The sequence below is a fragment of the Hyaena hyaena genome, unplaced genomic scaffold, assembly GCF_003009895.1.
Source record: "Hyaena hyaena isolate Hyena2069 unplaced genomic scaffold, ASM300989v1 scaffold_101, whole genome shotgun sequence".
Lineage (NCBI taxonomy): Eukaryota > Metazoa > Chordata > Mammalia > Carnivora > Hyaenidae > Hyaena > Hyaena hyaena.
The window spans coordinates 3163288-3185609 of NW_024080733.1; the positions used below are offsets into that span (position 1 = coordinate 3163288).

At 54.0% G+C, this 22322-nt stretch overlaps 2 protein-coding genes across 3 annotated transcripts in view; both read right to left on the minus strand.

The window, feature by feature from the left end:
- Positions 1-630, minus strand: part of UPP1 (uridine phosphorylase 1) — a 27656-nt gene extending 27026 nt beyond the window's left edge. The window contains exon 1 of the mRNA XM_039235675.1: positions 339-630. The gene's annotated coding sequence lies outside the window, so the exon portion shown is untranslated. The remainder of the gene's footprint in view (positions 1-338) is intronic.
- Positions 631-6306: 5676 nt separating this feature from the next.
- Positions 6307-21100, minus strand: CUNH7orf57 (chromosome unknown C7orf57 homolog). Of its 2 annotated transcripts, XM_039235710.1 has the most exons (8): positions 20957-21100; positions 16635-16820; positions 15009-15117; positions 13435-13591; positions 11184-11281; positions 9468-9697; positions 8516-8530; positions 6307-6724 (listed from the first exon to the last, which is right to left on the minus strand). In XM_039235710.1, the coding sequence occupies exons 1-8, from the start codon at positions 21009-21011 to the stop codon at positions 6678-6680; spliced, it is 897 nt and encodes a 298-aa protein (XP_039091641.1). In that variant the 5' UTR covers positions 21012-21100; the 3' UTR covers positions 6307-6677. The 2 variants fall into 2 exon arrangements, with proteins under 2 accessions (XP_039091641.1, XP_039091642.1); XM_039235711.1 differs by lacking the exon at positions 8516-8530.
- Positions 21101-22322: the final 1222 nt, after the last annotated feature.

The window sequence follows — 22322 nt, forward strand, 5'->3', positions numbered from 1 at the left end:
GGTACTCTCACCGTACTCCGCTCCCCGAAACCTGTTCCTCCCCAACCCAGCGCCCTACTCATCCGCCCCGCGCGCGCTGCGCCCCGGGGCGCCCTCCCCGCGCCGCTCACCAAACACTCCTCTCCCCGCACCTGCTCCCCGCACCCCTCGTCCTCTCCGCGCGCGCGCTGCTCACCCCCCTTGCGCCGCGTTCGCAGAGCACCTTCCCGTGCGCCCCCTCCTCTCCCAGTACTCGCGTGCGCGCCCCCCGCCCCCCGCACGTCCCCCGGGCCCACGGCCGGAGACAGGAAAGCCTGGCTCCGGGAAGCACATCCCCGGACCCGGCGCGGAGCACTCACCCGCGCAGGGACCCGCAGCGTCCGCGTGGGTCCTAAGCTGGCGCGCCCCGCCGTGCCCCCGCCCCGCCCCGTTCCGGGAAGGCGGTCCCCAGCTCCGCCCAGAGCTGCTTCCTCCTATGGCGGGCGAGGCGGTGAGTCACCGGGACGTCCCTGTTACTCATTAAGCCGCTCCCCGAGAAGGAGACCTCTCGTCGGTCCTGGAAAGTAAACAGCAGAGGTTATCCAGCGGCAAACGGGTTCGTTCGGGCCGGGCAGCCCAGTTGCCACTGGGGCCAGCAAACTATGCCCGCCGAGGGCAAACCCGGGGAGCTGGGCGCCCTGTGCCAGGGGACGCGGGAGTGGCAGCGGCTGCTAGTTGGAGGGAAATGGGACGGAGGTGGTCTCTCGTTGGCTGCAGGTGATGGAGGCGGAGGTGGCCTCTCATTGGCTGCAGGTGATGGCGAGGGGGCCTCTCATTGGCTGCAGCCGCTGCAGGCTGTTGCCAGGTGGAGAGGAAACCTTCCTTCTTCCGTGCGGCCTATGCGGGGTGCGGCCCGTGGTCCTGACCTTGGTGGAGGAGCCCAGGTCCGTAGGAGTTGCCCCACCCCCAGCTCCAGAGCCACCGGAACCAGCCCAGGGTGTGGTTCGGGGTGGGGGGGGGGGTGTTGTGTGGTGCCAGGAAACAGGGTCTGGGCCACGTCCGCTGTGGTCCCTTGATCCCTCCAATCCCTGCTCTGGGGCATTTCTTTTCTGAGACTCTGGGTTCCCGGAGCTCGCTAGTAACTGGGGAAAACCAGGAGACGCTGGCGCAATTAAGGAAATGACTCATTCAGTCAGTCAGCAGCCTAGACTGCAGGGCCCGGCGGCGGCCAAGACTGTGGGCTGACCCGCACTGCCCTGCAGGTACCTGCACCGGCATCCAGCACCCGGGAGCTCGGTGCGTGAGGCTCTCTGGAGAGTGCACAGCCTGGCCCGATGGCCTGTAGCAGATGAAGGGCTTTATTTTTCTCTTCCAAGACGCCGCACCTGAACTGGAAACTCAAAGACCCAAGGCGTATGTGTCAAGGTAATGCCTCGTGAATGTGACAGGCTGGAAATGAAATTGTGACCATTGCTACACCACACCTGAAACGAGGGCCTTGCCCTTCTGTACAGAAGTGAGCCTCACACTGAAGTAGTCACGCCGGAAAGGCCACTGACGACGACGACACCCACTCCTGGCGGGCTGGCCAAGGAGTCGTTCCCCGCTATTCAGAGTCCCTGGAAAGGAGCTGAGAGAGTCGCAGAGCTATTCACAGAGGCTGCTTTTGCTGCTTGGTACCACTTCCAAGGGTGAGTGCCAGCCACCCTTCCTCCCCATCTCAGTGGCTCTGAAGCATCCTCGATCGCTCAGATAGAGGGTAGAGACCTCACAGAAGGAGAACGGCGTTCTTCAGATGGCGGGCAGGCCCCATGGCAGACCATGGAACAGTGTCGTGGGTCACAGCCAGTGTTTTGATTGTCGATGGGGAAGAATGGAGAAGAAAAGCATCTCCGCTCTGGCATGGGGGAGGCAGGTGCCTCTGTGTCATGCAGTGTGTCCCCCAGAACATTTGCAGGTGGCCCCAGACACCAGCCGGATGCCACCAGCTGATGTGACCTTGGCCTCTTTGTCTTTACCTGTATAAGGGCTGTGTGTCTCCTAAGGGGGCCATCTCAGCAGGAAAGCCAGGGCCTCCGGGAATTGTCCAGCCTGGACCCCAAACGCAGGGGTCAAACACGTGCCCCTAATGCCAGCCCGCCCCCTTGCTGCCACACTGCTCTGTCCGCACTCACTTTTCCACACACCCTCCTACCTGACTGCTCTTGTTCTAAAATGGTTACCTCTCAGGGCAATTCTTCCCCCCTTCCATCCAGGAATCGCGGGAGTTAGTTTCTTAACTGGCGCTCAGCACACCTTCAGCCCACAGTGGCTGCCCCTCGTGTGAACTCCCACCGGCGTTGGGAGCTGTGCTGCAAGCCAGCTCTGGACTTCCTGCAAGTTACCCGAGCCCGTCAGAGCTCGGTCTATCAGACGGGAACGGCGCCCCGGATATATTCGGTTGTGGATAAGCCACCTCGTCTGTGGCATTTTTGTTACAGCAGCTCAACTGAATAAGAGAACATTGAAAGGAACTGAAGATTGAAAGGCAGGGCGTCTTGCAGCCTGTACTCTGTTTCCCCCGCGGGGTCATTGTACGGAACGCAGCAGGGATTGCATCCAGGGTTTGACAGCAACACAACCCACCCATGCCCTTTATGTCGCCACACTTTTTCTAACACTCGTATTCGTGTTGCAGTCACTTCTATACAACTTTGTCACATGTGTGACATCACCACCTTCGAGATACTGAACCGTCAGTTACCAAAAGAACCCCTGTGATGCCCTATCCCCACCCCCACCCCAGTCCCCTCAACAGCTAAGCCCCAGTACCTGCCAATCTGCCCTCAACTTCTAAAATGTCTCATCTTGATTTCTTTCCTTTTTATTAATTACGTAGTCTCCAAGCTACTTCAAAGGGCTTGAACTCATGACCCCAAGATCAAGAGTCACATGTTCCTTCAACTGAGCCAGCCAGGTGTCCCTAAATGTGTCATTTTGTCTATTGTTCTAATGTTTACTTAGAGACAGGGAGAGAGCACAAGTGGGGAAGAGGCAGAGAGAGAGGAGAGAATCCCAAGCAGCCTCCACCCTGTGAGTGGGGAGCCTGCCACAGGGCTTGATCCCATGAACCCCTGAGATCATGACGTGAGCAGAAGACTCAGATGTTTATGCCGACTGAGCCGCCCAGGTGCCTCTAAAATGTGTCATTAAAAAAAAAAAAAAAAAGAGGTATATACATAGAAACTATCTAATATATCTGAACTGGCTTTTTTTTTTTTATGTTTATTTTTGAGAGAGAGAGAGTGTGGGTGTGTGAGCAGGGGAGGGGCAGAGAGAGAGGGAGACACAAAATCAGAAGCAGGCTCCAGGCTCTGAGATGTCCGCACAGAGCCCGACGCAGGGATTGAACCCACGGACCACGAGATCATGATCTGAGCCAAAGTCTGATGCTCAACCGAATGAGCCACCGAGGTGCCCCTGAATCGACCTTTTCTATTCAGAATTCCCTGGAGATGTGTTCACAGTGTACGTATCAGTTGGTTCTGGGGGATTTAGTAAAAGGAAACTTCACTCAGAATAGAGCCAGAGGCCAGCAGGGGGCGCTCTCACACCCTACCACTTGTTACCAATCCCAGATCCGCAGGGAAGAGAGGCACCTTGCACCCAGATACTACTTTAGCTACCACTTTACTATCCCAGTGGGAAGAAGGAATCCCCCCGCCCCGCCATTCCCAACAGTCCAGCCAATGAGAAGCAGGCATCTCCCAGCCAGTGAGAGCCAGGCCCAGCTCAGCCAATAAGAAGCCACTGTATTTTGAGATCCCAGTTTATTCCAAGGCACTTCTAGTGAAAACAGCCTTCCCACATTCCGCTTGCCCCTGTGAGAGCGGTCCTCTCTGTTTTACAGATACACCTCTGGTTTTGCCAGAAGCTTGGTTGTCTCAGAGTGCATTTCTCTATTCCTAAATAAACCCATTTTGCTAGTTAAAAACCAACCAACCAACCAACCAAAAACCAAAAAACCTGGCCGTTTTTGCTCCCTGAAAGACAGCCAGGCTGTTTCCAGTGAGGGCTATGAAGAATAAAGCTGCTATGAAATTTCACGTACAGGTTTTTTGCGAACATATGTTTTCATTTCCCTAGGATAAATACCAACAGTGCAACTGCTAGGTTGAATGGTAATTACACATTTAGTCGTACAAGAAGCTGCCAAATTGTTTCCTGCGGTGGCTGCAATATTTTGCATTTTGTGAGCAATGGATGTGAAATCCACTTTCTCCAAATCCTTACCAGTATTTGGTGTTGTAATTATTTTTTTATTTTAGCCATTCTGGTCGTTGTGCACCGGTCTCTCATGGTGGTTTCACTTGGCACTTTCCTGGTGGCTAATGATGTCGAGCACGTTTTGATGTGCTTATGGCATCTGTATACCCTCTTTGGGGAAGTATTTGTGTCTTTCCCTCATTTTTTAAATGGATTATTTGGGGGGGGGGAGTTGTTTGGTTATTCTTGTTGAGATTTGAGCACTCTTTGTATATTCTAGATGCAAGTTCTTTGTTGGATAGATCATCTGCAAACATTGCAAATATCTTCTCCCACTCTGTAGCTTGTTTTTCTTGTTTTTGTTTCATTTTTTGTCCTCTTCCTATGAGCTTTCACAGCGAAGAACTCTTTGTAATTTTGATGAGATAAATTTATCAGTTTTCTCTTTTCACTCCTTTGCTATCAAGTCTAAAAATGATTTGCCTTGCCCTAGATCCTGAGGATTTTCCTGTGCTTTCCTGTAAAGTTTTATTGTTTTGTGTTCTACGTCTAAGTTTGTGATATTTTTATTATTTGTTTATTTTTAATCTCTTTTAATGTTGATTTAATTTTGATTTTGGCTCGGGTCATGATCTCATGGTTCTTGGGTTCAAGCCCCACATCAGGCTCTCTGGTGTCACCACAGAGGCTGCTTCGGATCCTCCGTCCCCTCCCACCCCTCCACCCCCCCTCAAAAAAATAAACATGTTAAAAAAAGATTGTTCCAGCCATTCTAAGGCCTCTGCATTTCCATATAACTTTTCGAATACGCGTGTCTCTGTCTGCAAAACAAAAAACAAAAAACAAAAAAAACATCCAGGGAGTTTGGTAGGGATTGTCCTAAAACTACAGAGCAGGCTGGGTCCTGGCAAAGCCTGTCCTTGGAGCAAACTTGAGTCAGGTGCCTCCAAGGCTTCTTCTAAGGGGGCTCTGCCTTGGGCTCAGCTCCTCCTCGAGTCCCTTCAATTCCTAGTTGCAGACTGCTTTTACCATGAAAGGGTACTGTGTCTTTTTCAACTGATTTTTCTGGGTTAATTGTGATGATCATGTGGGGTTTTTTCCCCTTCATTCTATTAATGTATTTTATTACATTGATTAATTTTCCTATGTTGAATTAACCTTGCATTTCTGGAGTCAGCCCCACCTGGTCATGTCATGGAATTCTTTCAATTGCTGGCAGATTTAGTTTGATAGTTATTTTGTCGAGTTGTTGGGGTTTTTTGGGTTGGTTTTTTTTTTTTTTTTTTTTTTTTTGCATCTAGAATATACAAAGAGTGCTCAACTGTAAAAAAAAAAACACAGTTTAAAAACACTACAGTTCTTGAAAACTTCAATTTTAAGTGAGCAAGTGCATGACAAGTTTATTCTGGGAGAGATGTTAAACTACCCAAGACCTTATTTGGCTTTCTGAAAATCTTCCAGCAGAAAATTATTTTAGTCTTTTTTTTTTTTTTTAATTTTATTTCTAGGATAGAGAGAGACAGCGTGAACAGGGGAGGGTCAGAGAGAGAGGGAGTCACAGACTCTGAAACAGGCTCCAGGCTCTGAGCTGGCAGTCAGCACAGAGCCCGACGCGGGGCTCGAACCCACGAACCGCGAGATCACGACCTAAGCGAAAGTCGGACGCTTAACCGACTAAGCCACCCAGGCACCCCAAAAATTATTTTAGTCTTGAACGAGATGTACAAAATATAAAAGTACGTTGCAATGCTAATTACTTACCTGCAACAGTCACAAAATTTGTAAAATCAGAAACTTTAGTCTGATTCTTTAAAAACTATTGCTAAAACTACTAAATTAAATATAAGAATGAAACACAGTTTGACTTAAATGATACAAAACAATAAATGTGTAATATTAGGAATTTCAGTCCATGCAAAACACATTCGCAAACGTAAACATTTTAAACCAGCAAATGATATGATGCTCTTACATGAAATGTTTACAACCTTAAGGCATAATAATAGTCAGAATCTTTTTCTTAATGTAAACTATGTCACAATATTCTCAAGGTTTTTTGAAACAAAAAAATATTTCTACAAGGATTACAAAATCAAACAATGGAAAAGACTGTGAGTTTCTTCTAGTTAAGAGTCTAAACAGGTTGATTTCAACAGAAATGTCACAGAGACTCCCACAGGATCAGGTAAGGTCAGAGGATGATGGGCCGGGGAGGAAGGGGCTGGGTCTGAGACCCGGCCACACCCCAGGCCAGCGAGGCGCAGCGTCCTCAAGGCCCCGTGATTCACGTCCCAGAGAAATGCAGAAAGCCACACCCAACATCTCTACCATCTACGCAGATAAGCTAGAAGGTAATTATTTCGTATGAATCTATGCTCCTAAAATATAGCGGGAGCCTCAGAAGCATGGTTGTGATGCAGTCACATCTTTTTTAGGCGTCAGAAAATGATCGTAGATGCATATTGGTGGGGGGCTTATTTGAGCTCTCCAGGTGTGGATGCAGATGGAGACGTGGTGGCCCCTGCAATGCAAAAAGGGAAGAGATGGGTTGACGGGGAAAGAGCAATAGAGATGACATTTTTTACAAATTGGGAATTTTTTAAGAAAGTTTTTACTTTTTTTTGAGACAAATTCTTTTTTTTAAGTTTACTTATTTTGAGAGAGAGAGCTGGGGAGGGACAGACAGAAAAGGAGAGAATCCCAAGCAGGCTCAGAACTGTCAGCACACAGCCTGACTTGGGGCTTGACCCCATGAACCTTGAGATCATGATCTGGGCCGAAGTCGGATGCTCAACTGACTGAGCCCCCAGGTGCCCCTGTATGTTAAGAATTTTAATCTATTGATTTTTTAATTTTTTTTAATGTTTTCTTTTTATTTTTGAAAGAGAGACAGACAGTGTGAACAGGGGAGGGTCAGAGAGAGAGGGAGACACATAATCTGAAGACAGGCCCACTGTCAGCACAGAGCCCAATGTGGGCCTCGAACCCACAAACTGTGAGATCATGACCTGAGCCCAAGTCGGACGCTTAACCGACTGAGCCACCCAGGTGCCACTAATCTATTAATTTTAACTAAAAGAAAGTGTGTGTTGGAGCGCCTGGGTGGCGCGGTCGGTTAAGTGTTCGACTCTTGGTTTGGGCTCAGGTCATGATCTCGCGATTCCTGGGATTGCGCCTCATGCCAGGCTCTGTGCTGACAGCTCAGAGCCTGCTTGGGATTCTCTCCCTCTCTCTCTCTATCCCTCCCCCGCTTGCTCTCTATCTCTCTCTCAAAATAAATAAAAACAAACTTAAAAAGATAAAGAAAGCACACTTTTCTTTTGAAAACCACTCCTGACCTCCACAGAAAAATGTAACGCACGGCCCTACCCACGGGCACAAATCGCACACGGGAGCCCTTCGCCTACAGCCTGTGCGCTGCTGCACAGGGCAGGGTCCCTGTCCACCTTCCGGGCATAAATGTGCTGAGCAGAACTCACAGGGAGGGCGGTGGCGGAACCGAAGGGTCCCTGAGTGTCCCCAGCCCCGGAGGACACGCCTGCCTCCTTCCTCTGCACCACGTCCCAGGCCCCCTGGGGGGGGGGGGGGGGGGGCGGGGGAAAGGGCAATCTTGCTTCTCAAGGAAGGAGAAAAACGTCACTAAGAAGCCTGGCTGGGGTCCAGAAAGTGCCAGGCTCTTGGGTGGAGGGCTCTCCAGTCGGACAGAAAAGGCAAGTTCAGGGTTATATGTTGTGGGTTGTTCAAGAAGGACAGGAGACGAAACGTGAAACAGAAGAGAAAGGCAAGGGAGATTCTGGTGGGGAGCTCAGTGACCCAGGGGCAGGGAGGCCGGGACGCCCAGTCACGGTGACCAGGGCCCTGCCCCTTCCCCAGCCTTTCTGTGTCTCTGAGATCAAGCATATCTCGCCACCTGAAGCACGGGGATGATATAACACGTGCAATGATTTGTTCCCTGGTAGAAAGTTTAGAAACTGGCGCTAATGTCGCTGCCGGTGCGGGAACCCCCTCCGCCCCGCCCTCCAGGGCCCGATCATTCCTGTCCCATTATCGAAGCCCACTGGTCGCCGTGCGTAACCAAACGTGGTCTCTCTCAGGGGATGCGCACGAGAGAGTAAAGGAATAGGTGGACGCGGTCCTTCTCTTAACGCCCCCAAACCGTGTCCTAAGGACGCTGATTTGTGAGTGTCGCCGGTGCCCCCCTGCGGTTAGAACACACGTGGTTTGCAGCTTCAGAGCTATCTCTCCATCGATATTTTGGCGCGGGGGACACGTGTCCTATTTGGACGCACTAAGTTTCTCTAGAACTACTCACGTGGAGAAGGAGAATCTGTAATAAAGAACAAGGACGTGAGTTCAATTCGGTCAAAGACAGCTGGTATTAAAAGAATTAGCACTTTGGGGGGCGCCTGGGTGGCTCAGTCGGTTAAGCGACTGACTTTCGCTCAGGTCATGATCTTGCAGCCTGTGGGTTCGGGAGCACCTCCCGCTCTGTGCTGACAGCTCAGAGCCTGGAGCCTGCTTCGGGTTGTGTCTCCTTCTGTCTCTGCCCCTCCCCCACTCGTGCCATGTCTCTCTCTCTCTTGCTCAAAAATAAACGTTAAAAAAAAATATTTTTTAATGTCAGTAATGGAATACTTTCAAGTTTGAGTTGTGAGTTCTGTGTCCGGACCTGAGGGCTTATGAACCTTCTTGGAAGGGCACCAGCTGCTCACACAGAAGTGCACGCAGCATAGAGGCCAGGAATGTTCAGATCCAAGGACACTAAACATGATATTGTTTGGGGATTGTTTTTGATTATTATTTGTCTGGTATATCAAGTGACATTATCAAAAGTTCTGAAATTAAAAGAAAACGTAAAGGACGCCTCGGTAGCTCAGCGGGTTAAGCATCTGACTCTTGATTTCGGCTCAGGGTCACAATCTCACGGTTTGTGGGTTTGAGCCCCACGTTGGGCTCTGTGCTGGCGGTGTATGGGAGCCCTGCCTGGGATTCTCTCTCTCTCTCTGTTTCTGCCCCTCCCTCACTCTATGTCTGTCTGTCTCTCTCAAAGCCACAAAGATCACGACTCTTGCTATTCACGTGAATAAAGAGAAAAGCAAAACCCCTACAATCCTCCTGACTGTGTGTCACCTCCACGCTTCTGAAGGATTTTACATGGTTTTTAGATCACTCAGCCTGAGATCCAACATGAGACAAGAAAAAGTCCGTGGGGCCGTCCCAATGAGGAGACATGGCAGCAAACAGGGGCTGCGGGTGTACTTCACCTTGAGTGTCCTTGGAGCCCTCGGGCACGTCCGGGTCTGGGGGCGGCGCTGCATCCTGGAGCCCTTCGGGGTCTTGCGCGGCCGGGGACGGGGACGGAGCCGGCGGGGCTGCCCCGGATGCCCGTGGGGCCCTTCCATCCGAGTCCCCTCGCTGCTGCAACCACTCATCCTTATACCCGTTGCTGATGAGTTTGGAAAAGTTTGTGGGTGAACTGGTCTTCTGCCCAGGCCTCAAAAAGAGAGAGATTAGTGCCAAACTTCAGTACAAAGGTTAGATAATCCAGAACAGTCCATAGTGCGCATACTGCTAACAACTTGGTTGCATCATTGCCTCTTAAAACGTAACGGGGATCATTCTCTCTCCCTCTCTCCTTCTTTCTCAATCTCAATGTCTCTCTACCCGTGTTCAGCATAAGAAGATACACTTGTGGGGGGCGCCTCAGTCAGTTAAGCGTCTAACTCTGGCTCAGGTCATGATCTCGCGGTTCATGAGGTCAAGCCCCGCGCTGGGTTCTGTGCTGACAGCTCAGAGCCTGGAGCCTGCTTCCGATTCTGTGTCTCACTCTCTCTCTGCCCTTTCTCCACTTCTGATCTTTCTTTCTCTCTCTCCAAAATGAACAAAAGAGAATTTACTTGCAATCATCCCTCGTACGTGGTGAGAGTTTGCACAGTTCAGTTCCTAACACCTGTCTACGTGACACCCAATTAGAAAGCTAATGGTGCTGCATTTCACAGGGACGCCGTCACACCCCCCTTCCCTGGTCGCAACCGGTGGCCCGGACTCTACCTTTTCTTTCACAAACTATCACTTTCTTAGGTTTTCCTTGACATTAAAGACTATCTGCCATGGAGCACCTGGCTGATTGAGACAGGGGAGCATACGGTACGGCTCCTGGTCTCGGGGTCTAGAGTTCGAGCCCCACGTTGGGTGTAGAGATTGCTTAAATAAATAACCTCTGAAAACAAAAGATTCTCTGCTGGTTTCTGCACAGCTTTGCCTTCTAACTGCCATGAACTCAGCGGCTGCATGTGTGAGGGTCTTATCGCCTACACTGAGGAGTGATGGGACCTTGGATGTGGATTGAGTAGGACAGGTGACACACGTCAGCATGGTGCTCTCGCAGCTGCTGTTAGGTCTGACGTGCTGACCGCTCTCTCCTGCGGGACGGGAAGCTGCTCGAGAAACCAGTCGGATAACTAAGGACATTACTTCTGCCACTAACTGGGGCTTTGACATCCGCGCACGGTCGGAGCACCCAGCACCAGCTGCGGACACGGGGTCCCAGCCGTGGTGACAGATAACGTCAGGACAGGCCAACACACGCGGGTAAGGACGATGGCCTGGGATTTAAAAGGCGAGTCTCGGTAAGGACAGGGTCCCCAGGGGGCTCTCGGGCAGGACACGGGCTCATGGAGGCAGAGCCGCTGGTTGGAGAAGTTCAGCACCCACATGGCGAAGATGTGGACGGGGACAGCTGGGCCCCACGGCGCCACGACAGACATCAAGAGGGAAGGACCAGTGAACAAGGAGCCCAGTGGACGAGGCTGGGGCTACAGGGCATGACATCAACGTCATGTCACTGAAACGTGTTGCCGGGAAGTCAGCTTCCTTGGGCCGCCACCAGCCTTGTTGCCATCATTGTCACTTTGTACCTGGGACGGAAAGACCAAAGTTGAACCTGACCCAGGCAGCGCTCGCTTTGCCCATGCACTTACATGGGAGGGAAGGAGAGTCTGCTTCCTGCAGGCTCTCTGGGGCCGAGCGGGGTCCCCGTTTTGCTCGGAAACTTGGAGTTGATGGCAGGCAGCCGCACCTGTCGAGGAAACAGCGCTCAGATGCTATAGAGGAAGGAGACTCACAGACAGTGAAGAAGAACCGCCGTGAGCACGGTCTTTCCGTCACTGGGCACACAACTCAGCAAAAGCCCCGTAAAACGGTTCCATCGAGGAGACTCTCTGTGATTCCACAGCAGTGGCTGGGCCTGGCTGCAAAGGGGCTTGGGAATGTGGGGGCCACGGACTGGCTCTGCGCCCTGATGGCTGTGGAGGTGATGCAATGGGCACAGTTGTCAAAACTGCAACAGCGCTCGGTAAAAAGGTGTAAATTATATCCTAACGAAGTAGGCGAAAATGGTAAGGGAAAACGAAAAATACGAACAAAGAAATAAGCAAGCCTGCAAACATTCACAGGAAGGGGGCCTTTGGAAAAGACCAGACAGGATCCTGCAGGTGACTGAGACCCCACAATGCTGGTCGTCCACGGGGGACATTTTGTCCTAAATCCTGTCTCCTGTCTGTCACATGCTGACTCCATGTCCCAGATGCACTCCAGGCCCAGGGGGATGAGCGGGGGGACAGCCAGGCCCTCACCAGAGGCCGGGACGGACACTCGTCAAATCCAGCACAGCCTACCAACTTCGCCTCGCAGCACGCGCCCGTGCACAGTCAAGGTCTTACTCTAACTGTGCCAGAGGCCTGCGGGACACAGAGAAAACATGCGCTTTGGACAGTTCTGGTGAGCTGTGCACAGGAGCGAGATGAAGATACGCTGCCGCTGTCTGGGCCGTCCCCCACGGGGTGCGTGTCCCCTGGAAAGCACCCCACACCTCGTCCCTGTAACTCAGGGACCTGTCCGCCTGGTTGGTGTCTCTAGCCACAGCCCCTTCACACCCGGCCTGGCTTGCTGCCTGCTCTGTGATCGCTTCAGAGGCCCCTGGACCTGCACCGTGGCCACGGGTAACTCCTGGGGACCCCATTTACAGCTACATGGCTTGGGCTCTTACATATCCGCAAGAAACAGACCTGGTCTTTAAAATAGTCCACATCTAGCCACCTGGGGGGCTCAGTCGGTTAAGCGTCCGACTTCAGCTCAGGTCATGATCTCATGGTTCGTGAGTTCAAGCCCCGCATCAGGCTCTGTGCTGACAGCTCGGAGCCGGGAGCCTGCTTCAGATTCTGTGTCTCCCTCTCTCTCTGCCCCTCCCTCACTCATGCTCTGTCTCTCTGTCTCTCAATAATAAATAAATGTTAAAAAAAAATTTTAAATAAATAAAAAAAAATCAGTTCACATTGGGGCGCCTGGGTGGTTCAGTCAGCTAAGCACCCAACTCTTGATTTCAGCTCAAGTCACAATTTTACTGTTTGCGAGTTCCAGCCCTGCATGGGGCTCTATGCTGACAGCGTGGAGCCTGCTTAGGATTCTCTCCCTCTCTCTCTCTCTGCCCCACCCCCACCTAAATAAATAAATAATTATTTTAAAAATCCAGGGGCGCCTGGGTGGCTCAGTCGGTTAAGTGTCTGACTTCAGTCATGTCATGATCTCGCAGTTTGTGGGTTTCAGCCCCACCTTGGGCTCTGTGCTGACAGCTCAGAGCCTGGAGCCTGCTTTGGATTCTGTGTCTCGCTCGCTCTCTGCCCCTCCCCTGCTCATGTTCATGCTCTGTCTCTCTCACTCAAAAATAAATACATATTAAAAAAAGTTTTAAAAAGTCCATGCCATTGATAGTGCCAAGGACCCAAAGCCAGAATCACGGCTGGAGGTCGGGGGTGTGTGCGGGAAGAGCAGGCAGCCCCTCGCTGGGCTGTGTGGTGCTACCAGCATTGCTGCCCGCCAAGCCGGGGCGTCAGGCACCTACGGGCACCCAGGCCTGGATACATACGCTTCTCTCCCCAGTCCCTGTGTCCCCAGAACTGAACCTCGGTGCTGGAGCGGGCAATGCTGAGCCCTGGGCACCTGGGCTCCCACCTGCCTTTGCATCAAAATACGGCAACCACAAAGCACCTGCGGGCAGGGAGCCCGCTCACGATGCCCCCCCACTCCCCCCCCTCTGCCCCTCCCCTCCCCAGTAAATAAATCAACATTTAACCTGCAGAACGGTGTTGTGCTAACATGACACACAGCCATCGGCTACGTGGCTCACGCAGGGAGCCACAGGTGTGGGGACGCTGCCCGTCAGGTGCCCGTCACCTTTTTTTTCTCCTTCTCCCGTTCCTCGGCCTCCCTCTGCCACACGGTTTTCACATCAAAGTCGAACGGCCCTCTTCTGGACTCGTAGTTACCGTTGGTCTGATCGGGGTTGAACTCTTCATACACCATGTAATCCGGCATGGAGACGACAGGGACCCTGCAGAAACGGGGGGGGGGGGCGCCCAGCCTGCGGCCACTTCCCCCCCTTCCTCCTCCTTTCTCCCTCCTCCCTCCCCTCCTTGCTCCTCCCTTCCCCTCCCTCCCCTCTCCCTCCTCCTTTCTTCCCTCTCCTCTCCCTCCTCCCCTCCCTCCCTCTTCACTTCCCCTCCCTCCCTTCTTCCTACTCCCCTCTCCCTCCTTCCCTCTCCCTCCTTCCCTCTCCCTGCTCCCCTTCCCTCCTCCCCTTCCCTCCTTCCCTCCCCTTCTCACCCCTGCCTTCCCCTCCCTTCCCTCTCCCTCCTCCTTTCTTCCCTCCCCTCTCCCTCCTCCCCTCCCCCTCCTTCCTTCCCTCCCTCTTCACTTCCCCTCCCTCCCCTCTCCCTCCTCCCTTCTCCCTCCTCCCCTCTGCCTCCTCCCCTCTTCCTCCTCCCCTCTCCGTCCCCCCTCCCCTCTCTGACTCTTGATCTCAGCTCAGGTCATGATCTCACAGCTCAAGACTCGCATCAGGCTCTGTGCTGTGCATGGACCCTGCTTAAGATTCCCTCTCTCTCTCTCTCTCTCTCTCTCCCTCTCTCCCCCACTGTGCATGCTGTCTTTCCCTCTCTCTAAAAGATTTTAAGAAATAAAAATAAGTACGAATAAAATAAATTACGGGGGACAGGAACCCTGAGGACAAAACTGCGTGTGACCACAGGCAGAGCCTTCCAGGGACACAGGGTGACAGCTCAGACACATGTGGAAGCCACCGGAAGTGGTTTTTCCCACGGCTTCCCAGTTGGAGAGAGGGGTCTGGAAGCTAGTCCGCAGGACACAGGATTTCCTCAGACACCGTGGGGGCTGGGGGGAGCACTGCTCCCCGCAACTCTGCAATCCCCATGGGGACCTAGGGTCCCCTGCGTTTCTGGTTCCCCCCGGCACCCGCATCCCTCAGGGAGAAGAACGCTTCCCAGGGGCTGCTGGCCACAGGACCTTGGGGCCTCGGGCCCCCCGCACACAGGATAAAGCTGGAGGCCGTGTCCCAGAAGCAGCCTGGAGGCTGTGGTCACTTACGCTGCACCCCCTGCCCACTTGTGGGCTGTCTTACCACCCGGGGTTCGAGATCTGTTGATTTCAAATGCACCGTGAGGGGCACCAGGGTGGCTGGGTCCGTTAAGCGTCTGACCTCGGCTCAGGTCATGAGCTCTTGGTTTCTGGGATCGAGCCACACATGGGGCTCTGTGCTGACAGCATGGAGCCTGCTTCGGATTCTCTCTCTCTCTTTCTCTCTCCCCCTCCCCTGCTCATGCTCTGTCTCTCTCTCAAAATAAATACGTAAACCTTAAAAAACAAACAAACAAACAATAAGATGCACAGTGAGCTGCTCTCTCGCTCCCAAGATGACCCGGGAGGCCTGGGTGGGGGGGAGGGGTACTCACTGCCTCTGCTCGGCCGTGGGCGGCTTGCTGTGGTGGATGTACCAGTCCGGCAAGGAGTAGGCCACTGGGGAGCCCTTCCTGGTCCCCGGTGCCAGGTGCTGCAGCAGATCTCAAAGCCAAAAAGACGCAGCTGTGAGCACACAGCTCACCATGGCGGGGGGGGGGGGGGGGGGGGGGGGGGGGGGGCTGTGACTTCCAGGGTCACCTCTGGGCTCCCAGGCGAGCGGGGCTCCAGGACAGCAGGGCTGTGCCCGCCAGGTGTGCGTGTCCTGCTCACCCTTCGGGCACCTCTCCCCACGAAGCCTGCCCTGCTACCGAGCTGCCACCCACTGGCACCTGTGCGCCATCCCAGGTGACATCCGTGGGGGCACGACTCCTCAGGTCCCTGGGGCGCTGCTGGAGGGCTGCCCCCTCACCTGCCCCTGCATGGTCTGACTGTTCTCCGCGGCTGGGCTGCGCAGCGAGGGGAGCCGGTCATCAGGGCCCCCCCTTGGAGCCTGAGACCTGTCCGGCTCCCCTGCCCCTCGCGGGCCCCCTGGCTTCTGTGGCTTTCACCCCTCCCTCCAGGGCCTTTCTCAGCACTGGGGGCCACCAGGTGTCAACAACCCCCGGGGAGGCGGGAGTGTCTGGCCCTGGATCCGTAGGGAATGTTTAGCATCTTATTTCGCTTTTGGTTTTCAGACATTTCGGATTAGGGGAAAGTGGCAGGAATGGCACGGGTTCCCCTTTGCCGCCTCCCCCTCCCCCGCCCCCATTAGCATCGTCACTGACTCTGCTCCTTGAGGGACAGCTAGGGACCCCTCCTGGCCCTGAGGGGGGGCTCTAGACGACAGCTGTTACCTGATCCCAGCCCACGACCTGTACCAGGAAGTCAGCGCTCGCGTCTCGTCTGACCTGCAGCCCCATCCAGACTTTGCTAGAAATCCCACTAACTGTCCCTTAACCAGTGTCCAGGAGCGGAGGGCGGAAGGATGACACGGGTGCTGTCCCGGCCTTGCATGGAGCGAACTGAAGGGACTGTTCTGGGCTTTTCTAAAGCGCCCGTGTTGCCCTTGGGTTTCTCCCCACCCACAGCAGTCTCCTTAGGAATATGGCAGCCGGGCGGCAGGAGAGAGGCCGTGTCTCCCAGGGTCCCTCGCCCCAGAGGCCAGCCCTCCGCCCTGCAGGACCCGGCCCTTCCCCGCCTCGCGGTTTCCGAGAGCATGACCAGGCGGTGCGTCCCTGGGCAAATCACCCCACCATCGCCAGGGACTCGAACACAGTAGACCCCAGGAGGAGGGCAAGGCGGATAAGCCACAGGAGAGGGCCGAGGGCAAGCTGGGGCACGAGGCCACCCACGCCGCAGGGACACACCCTCTGCGAGTGACAAGGACATGGCGGGGTGGCCTCTGCAAAGGTGCCTCTCCAAGCCAGCTCTGCACAGCCAGTCTCTTCGCATGCATTGTAAACAGTGGCACATCGTGCAGGTTACACGCGCCCCGCGCCGCGTCTGTGACCCGCGGTGTCCCAGGGCCATGGGCAGAACTCGTAGCTTTTTCAGGAACACATTTACACGGAGGAAAGGGTGGCCAGAGCGCCCCTACCCCCTGCGCACGCAGCGGGGACCTCAGCGCGCGGGGCTCTTACCGGGCCGGCCGCCTCGCTTCGCGAGCTTCACATACTCCGAGTCGGTTTCCTTTATCCAGTATCTGCGCTGCCCGGGCAGGTGCCCACTGGGAGGCTCGCTCAGATCACTGAGGCCGGGGATCTGGGAGGCCGGGGGCACGTCCATGGGCTTCTCGGACCGCTTCACGGGAAGGTGGTAATACCAGTCTGGAGGAGAGAGGCCAAGGGCTCACTTGTTACCCAGAGTTCAGGTCGGTTTGCCCCACAGCCTACAACAGAGCCATGCCAGGGAGAGCATCTCACCCTCCACGGACACCAGTGTGGGAGAATCCACCACAGGGCATTTGTACAGGAGACACCACCACAGGACACCAGCATGGGAAAATTCACCACAGGACATTTGCACAGGACACACCTCCACAGGACACCAGTGTGGGAGAATCCACCACAGGACATTTGCACAGGAGACACCACCACAGGACATCAGCATGGGAGAAAACGCCCTCTTTTGCACCCCTGCGCTGAGGTTATGTGGGTTAAGCCGCTGATCCCACCTGAAGGAAGATCTCCCTCTCCGAGGCCCTGCAGCGCCTCTGCTCCAAAGGGGTGGCAGCAGGGAACCCCAGGGAACCAGATCCCCTCCTGTGTGTCCCGTGCTCTCCCCTCCGTGGAACTGGGAGTAAACTGCATTTCTGAATATATCGGGGATCACTCATTCCCCCAAAGTCCGCACTCACTTAAAACACCGCAGGCCAGCGTGGCCCCTGCTGGCCCGGATCCGGGGAACTCAGTGTGCTGAAAACGCTGAGATACAAACCCCGACTCAGAAGCAGCAACCCCGGTAAGCGGGCCAGCAGCCTGACCGGGGAGCAGGAGGAGGCAGGACGGGGCCCTGTGGGGAGCCCCCACACCTGCCAGGCCCCACGCCCGGGACTGGAGCCCAGGCGGGCCCCCTCTCAGACCCGGAAGCCCCCGCACACAAACCCCTCTGCTCCCTGGGTCTGTGTTTGAGGCCACAGTGGGGCCGCATGAGCGAGAAGCGGGAGGGGGCCAGTGGAGGCCAGGACGTTGGCCAGGCAGCCTCGTGTTGGGAAGCCCTCTTCGGACCACGGGTGCGTGAGGTGGCTGAGCCTGGCTCCCGGGGAATATCAGGTGGGTGCCACAGAGTTGGAGCATGGTCAGCGCGGACAGAGGGGACGGCAGGTGCCACACTGCACGGATGAACGAGAGGGGAATGAAGCAGCTGCTGTCTGCCCTTCCTCTCCCTTTTTTGGTCTGAGCTCCATGAGCCACGGGGCCCCGAGGTGGGGGCAGAACCCAGAGACCTGCAGTCACCAGGGTCCACCCATGATCCCACAGCGAGAAGAGATCGGGGACACTCGGACTAATGGTACTTCAGGTGACTCTGCTGCAGACACTGATTGGTCATGTGTCCAAATGTAAAAAGAAATATCACCCATTGAAAACTTGGGAAACGAAGTGAAGGAAGAATGTAAAATACAACAGATGCCATTAATGTGACACACGCGACTCCTACATTTACGAGAACTTGTGGGAACGGGTTGTCACAGATTCATGACCTTCAGGGTCTAACACAGTGCCAGGCTCCCAACAGGTGTGATGAATAATAATATGTGCCACCTAGGCTGGGGCATGGTGCCCAGATTTTTGGTCAATGTTTTCTAGATGCTTCTATGAAGATATTTTTCAGATGAGATTCACATTTACATTAGTGGACTCTGATTAAAGCAGATCGCCCACCATAATGTGGGTGGGCCACATCAGTTGAAGGCTTTAAGAGAGAAAGACTGAGGTCCCCCAGGGGGTAGAGGGAATTCTACAGCTCTTCCATGCATCTTCAACTGCTCTGCAGACTCTGTGTGAGCTGGTTCCTCTTTCGAGATAGATGATACATAGATAGACAGACAGACGTTCTATGGGTTCTGTTGCTCTGGAGAACTCCAGTATCGGAGCAGCCCAGGAAAACCATGCTGAAGTTAATTCACGTAACACACAAGAATCTCACAAATAACTGTCCTATGAAAGCTGGGTTCACTGCATCAAAATGAATGACGTTTAACATAACAAAAATGTTAAATCTCTAAAGGATAGTAATTAGCTGAATCAAGAGTATACTTGAGAAGGGAAAAAAAGCATTGGGAAAGGTCTAAAGATCTGAGCAAAAGCTCACAGATAATTGAAGCTTTTGGAGGAAATGAAAGGCAGCTTCCTACACTCATCATATTCTGCTCAGAAATTTTCTCTCAGAAGGAAGGCATGCACTCCTTGGTTTATTTGGTTTATTTTTCCTCTCTGTGTTTTGACTTCTGATTAATCCGCAGGGAATAGTGTATCTTCCAGTTCTCATTACTGGAAGCTTCAGGCAGGTACTGAATCTATTCCAGTAGGAGTAGATTTATAACTGAGCAAAGGAGTTCACACACAGTGAGCACACAGTGAGCAAAGGAGCTCACACACACACACACACACACACACACACACACACTGAGAAGAATAAGAACTGTCTTGTAACTTCCATCACTTAGAAATTATTAATACCTGTATAGCAATTACTCTTGTTACTAAGGTGATCAATCACTATCATTTGGACTTCTTTGTTTCCTTTTTTTTTTTTTTTCTTTCTTAGCCACCAGGCTGGGTATTATGCAGATTTTTTAAAAGCAGTTCTTTTTATTTATTTTTATTTTTCAGAGAGAGCACGACCAGAGGAGAGGAGCAGAGAGAGAAAGAGCGGATCTTAAGCAGGCTCCATGCTCAGCATGGAGCCCGACATAGGGCTTGGTTCCACGATCCTGGGATCATGATATGAGCCGACATCAAGGGTCAGATGCTCAACAGACTGAGCCACCAGGCGCCACACACCCCCCCCCCGACTCTTCACCTGCAGGACAGGGCACCCTGATGTTACCATAAGGAGAAGGTGGAGAGGGCCTCTGACACACAAGACCAAGGTCTGTCGGATCTCTACATGCCCACTTAACCCCCCAGACGGCCATATTCCTGCCTTTGGGCTGCAGCAGCCTTGCAGAGAGGGGTTAAAGCCTGGGCAGAGGAGCCTCCATGGGCTGTGTGATCCCCGGGCTAGTTTGATTCCCAGGCTAGTTTGATTCCCAGGCTAGTTTGAGGTCTATCAACCAGGGTTAATGATACTGCGTCAAGTTGTTTTGAGGTTAAGTGTCCATGTATAAAAGTGCCTAGGATGGGGCCTGGCATTTCTCAGTGTCCACTGGTGTTGCGTATGCAGGGGAAGCCACTAACTAAGGCTTGGAGAAGTCACATATAGGCTGAGAGCCCAAGGTGGCGACGGGGAACCTGTCAGTCCCCCCACCGCACACACACCCATGTCCCCACCACAGCCACAGTGTCACCAAAAGCAGTCACAGTCAGATCTCACCAGCTCATTTAGGAATGCCAAGGCCAGGCTTCCTAACACCTCCAAGCAGTCATGAGCAAGGCAGGTGCCTGCCAGCTCCCGTCCTGTGGGAGAGCTGAGTCTTGTCCAGCCTTTCATCCCACCCTCAAAAAAGGGGAGGAATCAGCGAGCCTGGGTGGCTCAGTCGGTTAAGCATCGGACTTTGGCTCGGGTCCTGACCTCGCGGTTCCCGAGTTCAAGACCCAAGTCAGGCTCTGTGCTGACAGCTCAGAGCCTGTGTCTTCCTCTCTCTCTGTCCCTCCCCTGCTCAAGCTCTGTCTCTCTCTCTCTCTCTCTCTCTCTCTCTCTCTCTCAAAAATAAAATAAACATTAAACAGAATTTTTAAAAAGAGTGGGAGAATCAAAACAAGAGGCACCTACAGACTACAGCGTTCAGCTCTTCTTCCTTCCCTTCCGCCCGGATTCAGACCCTGCTGAGTGAGAAGCCCCCGGCCCCACCAGCCTCCACCCAAGTCCTGTTTTTGTGTCCAGCCACTTAAACGTGGAGTCTGGGTTAAGACGGTGGGGATATAAATTATTAGCAGAACGTGGGTCACAAAATGCTCTGAGGTGCAGCTGAAATAGGAAGTGCCTGCATCAACATTCAAGGAAACAGACAGGGCTGACCAACGGTCAAGCTATTTACACGAAAACTGCAGACACCCTACCCCCCTCCAGCTGAGGCAACAGTAGGAAGCCTGGTTTTCTTTTGTTGAAAATAAAAGACCAGCTGGGGGGTTCCCCCCTTTTCTTTTCATGTTTCCTTTTAAGCTGCTTTGACCCTGGGGCACGGGAGCAGCTTTCTTTGAGGGTATCCCGTGTTAGTTTCACCGCAGCCCCCAGGCCGCCCCCAGACTCAGGACCCCCCAGCCCTCCGCAGCGACCCGGGCTCTGTTAGCTGGACACTCACCGCAGGGAGCGTAGCGGCTCGTGGCGCCCGGCAGCTCCTTGCTTGTGTTTCTCATGCCGCTGACAGACTGGACCAGGTGTCCGCGGGTGAGCAGGGAACTGCCCCGGGGGCTGAGCTGCAGCGGGCCTGCTCTCTCGGTCCACCTCCACCTGACAGGTATGCAGGCTCCCGTCATTCAGGAAGGGCATGCACGGCCCCATGCAGGAGGGGCATGTTCACGCGGGGACACAACAGGGGACAGCGAGTGACAGCCCGGCACACATCAGGAGGCCATCACACAGGTATACAGCAGGGGCATACACACTGTCACATACACAGGAGCTCATCCAGGCCAGGCATACAGCAGAGGGAAGTCCATGTCCGGTACTCAGCAGGGGCACTACCACACGCGTATACAGCAGGAGACCATCCACGCGGGTATACAGCAGGGGCACGACTACACGAGTATACAGCAGGGGTGCATGCACACTGGTATACAGAAGGAGTCCATTCACGCGGGTAAACAGCAGGGGCACGTCCATGCGGGTACACAGGCGGGCAGCGTGTAATCGCGTGGCGGCGGGAGCCACGCCTGGGGGGCCCCCGACCCCTGCTTCCCGCCCCGCTCACCCGCCCCGCTCCCCCGCCCGCCGTGGGTCTCCCTGGACGCTGCCCGCACCGCCGGAGGCTCTTCCAGCGGGCGGCCAAGGCGGGTCGCAGCCCAGCCCACACTCCCAGCGGGCGCGAAACCACAACAACCTGCGTCGTCCCGGCAACAGCCGGCTGGCCAACCGGTGGGCGCGGCGGGAGCGCCCGCAGCCAATCGGAGAACCCTGAGGGGAAGCGGCCGGCCAATCAGGACCAGGGGCGGAGCGCGGGATCCCTGTCAACCGCCGGGGACTGGCAGGGGCGGAGCCAGGACGGGATGAGGGCGGAGCTTGCGATTGGGGGCGGAGCCGCGGCGCTGGGGGGGCGGGGCCTGTCACCTCTTCCCCCAGGTGCTCCACCTCAGGGAGTTTCCACAAAGGACTAAAAACTAGACAGATTTGCTTGTCAATCTCCCGTTTATTTAATGCATTTGAAAAGCCAGGAGGAATAGGGGCTCCTGGCTGGCTAAGTCGAAGAGCATGTGAGTCTTGATCTCCTGGTTTTGAGCTTGAGCCCCACACTGGGTGTAGAGAGTACTAAAAAAAATAAATTAATTAATTAAAAAAAAATAAAAATAAGTAAGTTAGAGGACGAATAAGTGCCTGGGAAAACGCAAAGCGCCATTTTTGCTAACCATCTATTGGTAGTGAAGTGATCACGGAAACGTCCTTCCTCACACCTTCTGTTTTCAGGAGTATTCCTGGTTTGCAAACTGAAGAGACACGTTTTAAAAGCCCTT

Coding starts and splice junctions, on each gene's coding strand:
- CUNH7orf57 (XM_039235710.1), bottom strand. CDS start 21,011: ATGAGAAACACAAGCAAGGAGCTGCCGGGCGCCACGAGCCGCTACGCT. Junction 16,821..20,956: donor GAGCCGCTACGCTCCCTGCG/GTGAGTGTCCAG, acceptor TCTCTCCTCCAG/ACTGGTATTACCACCTTCCC. Junction 11,282..13,434: donor GGGAGAAGGAGAAAAAAAAG/GTGACGGGCACC, acceptor TTTCCTCGACAG/GTGCGGCTGCCTGCCATCAA.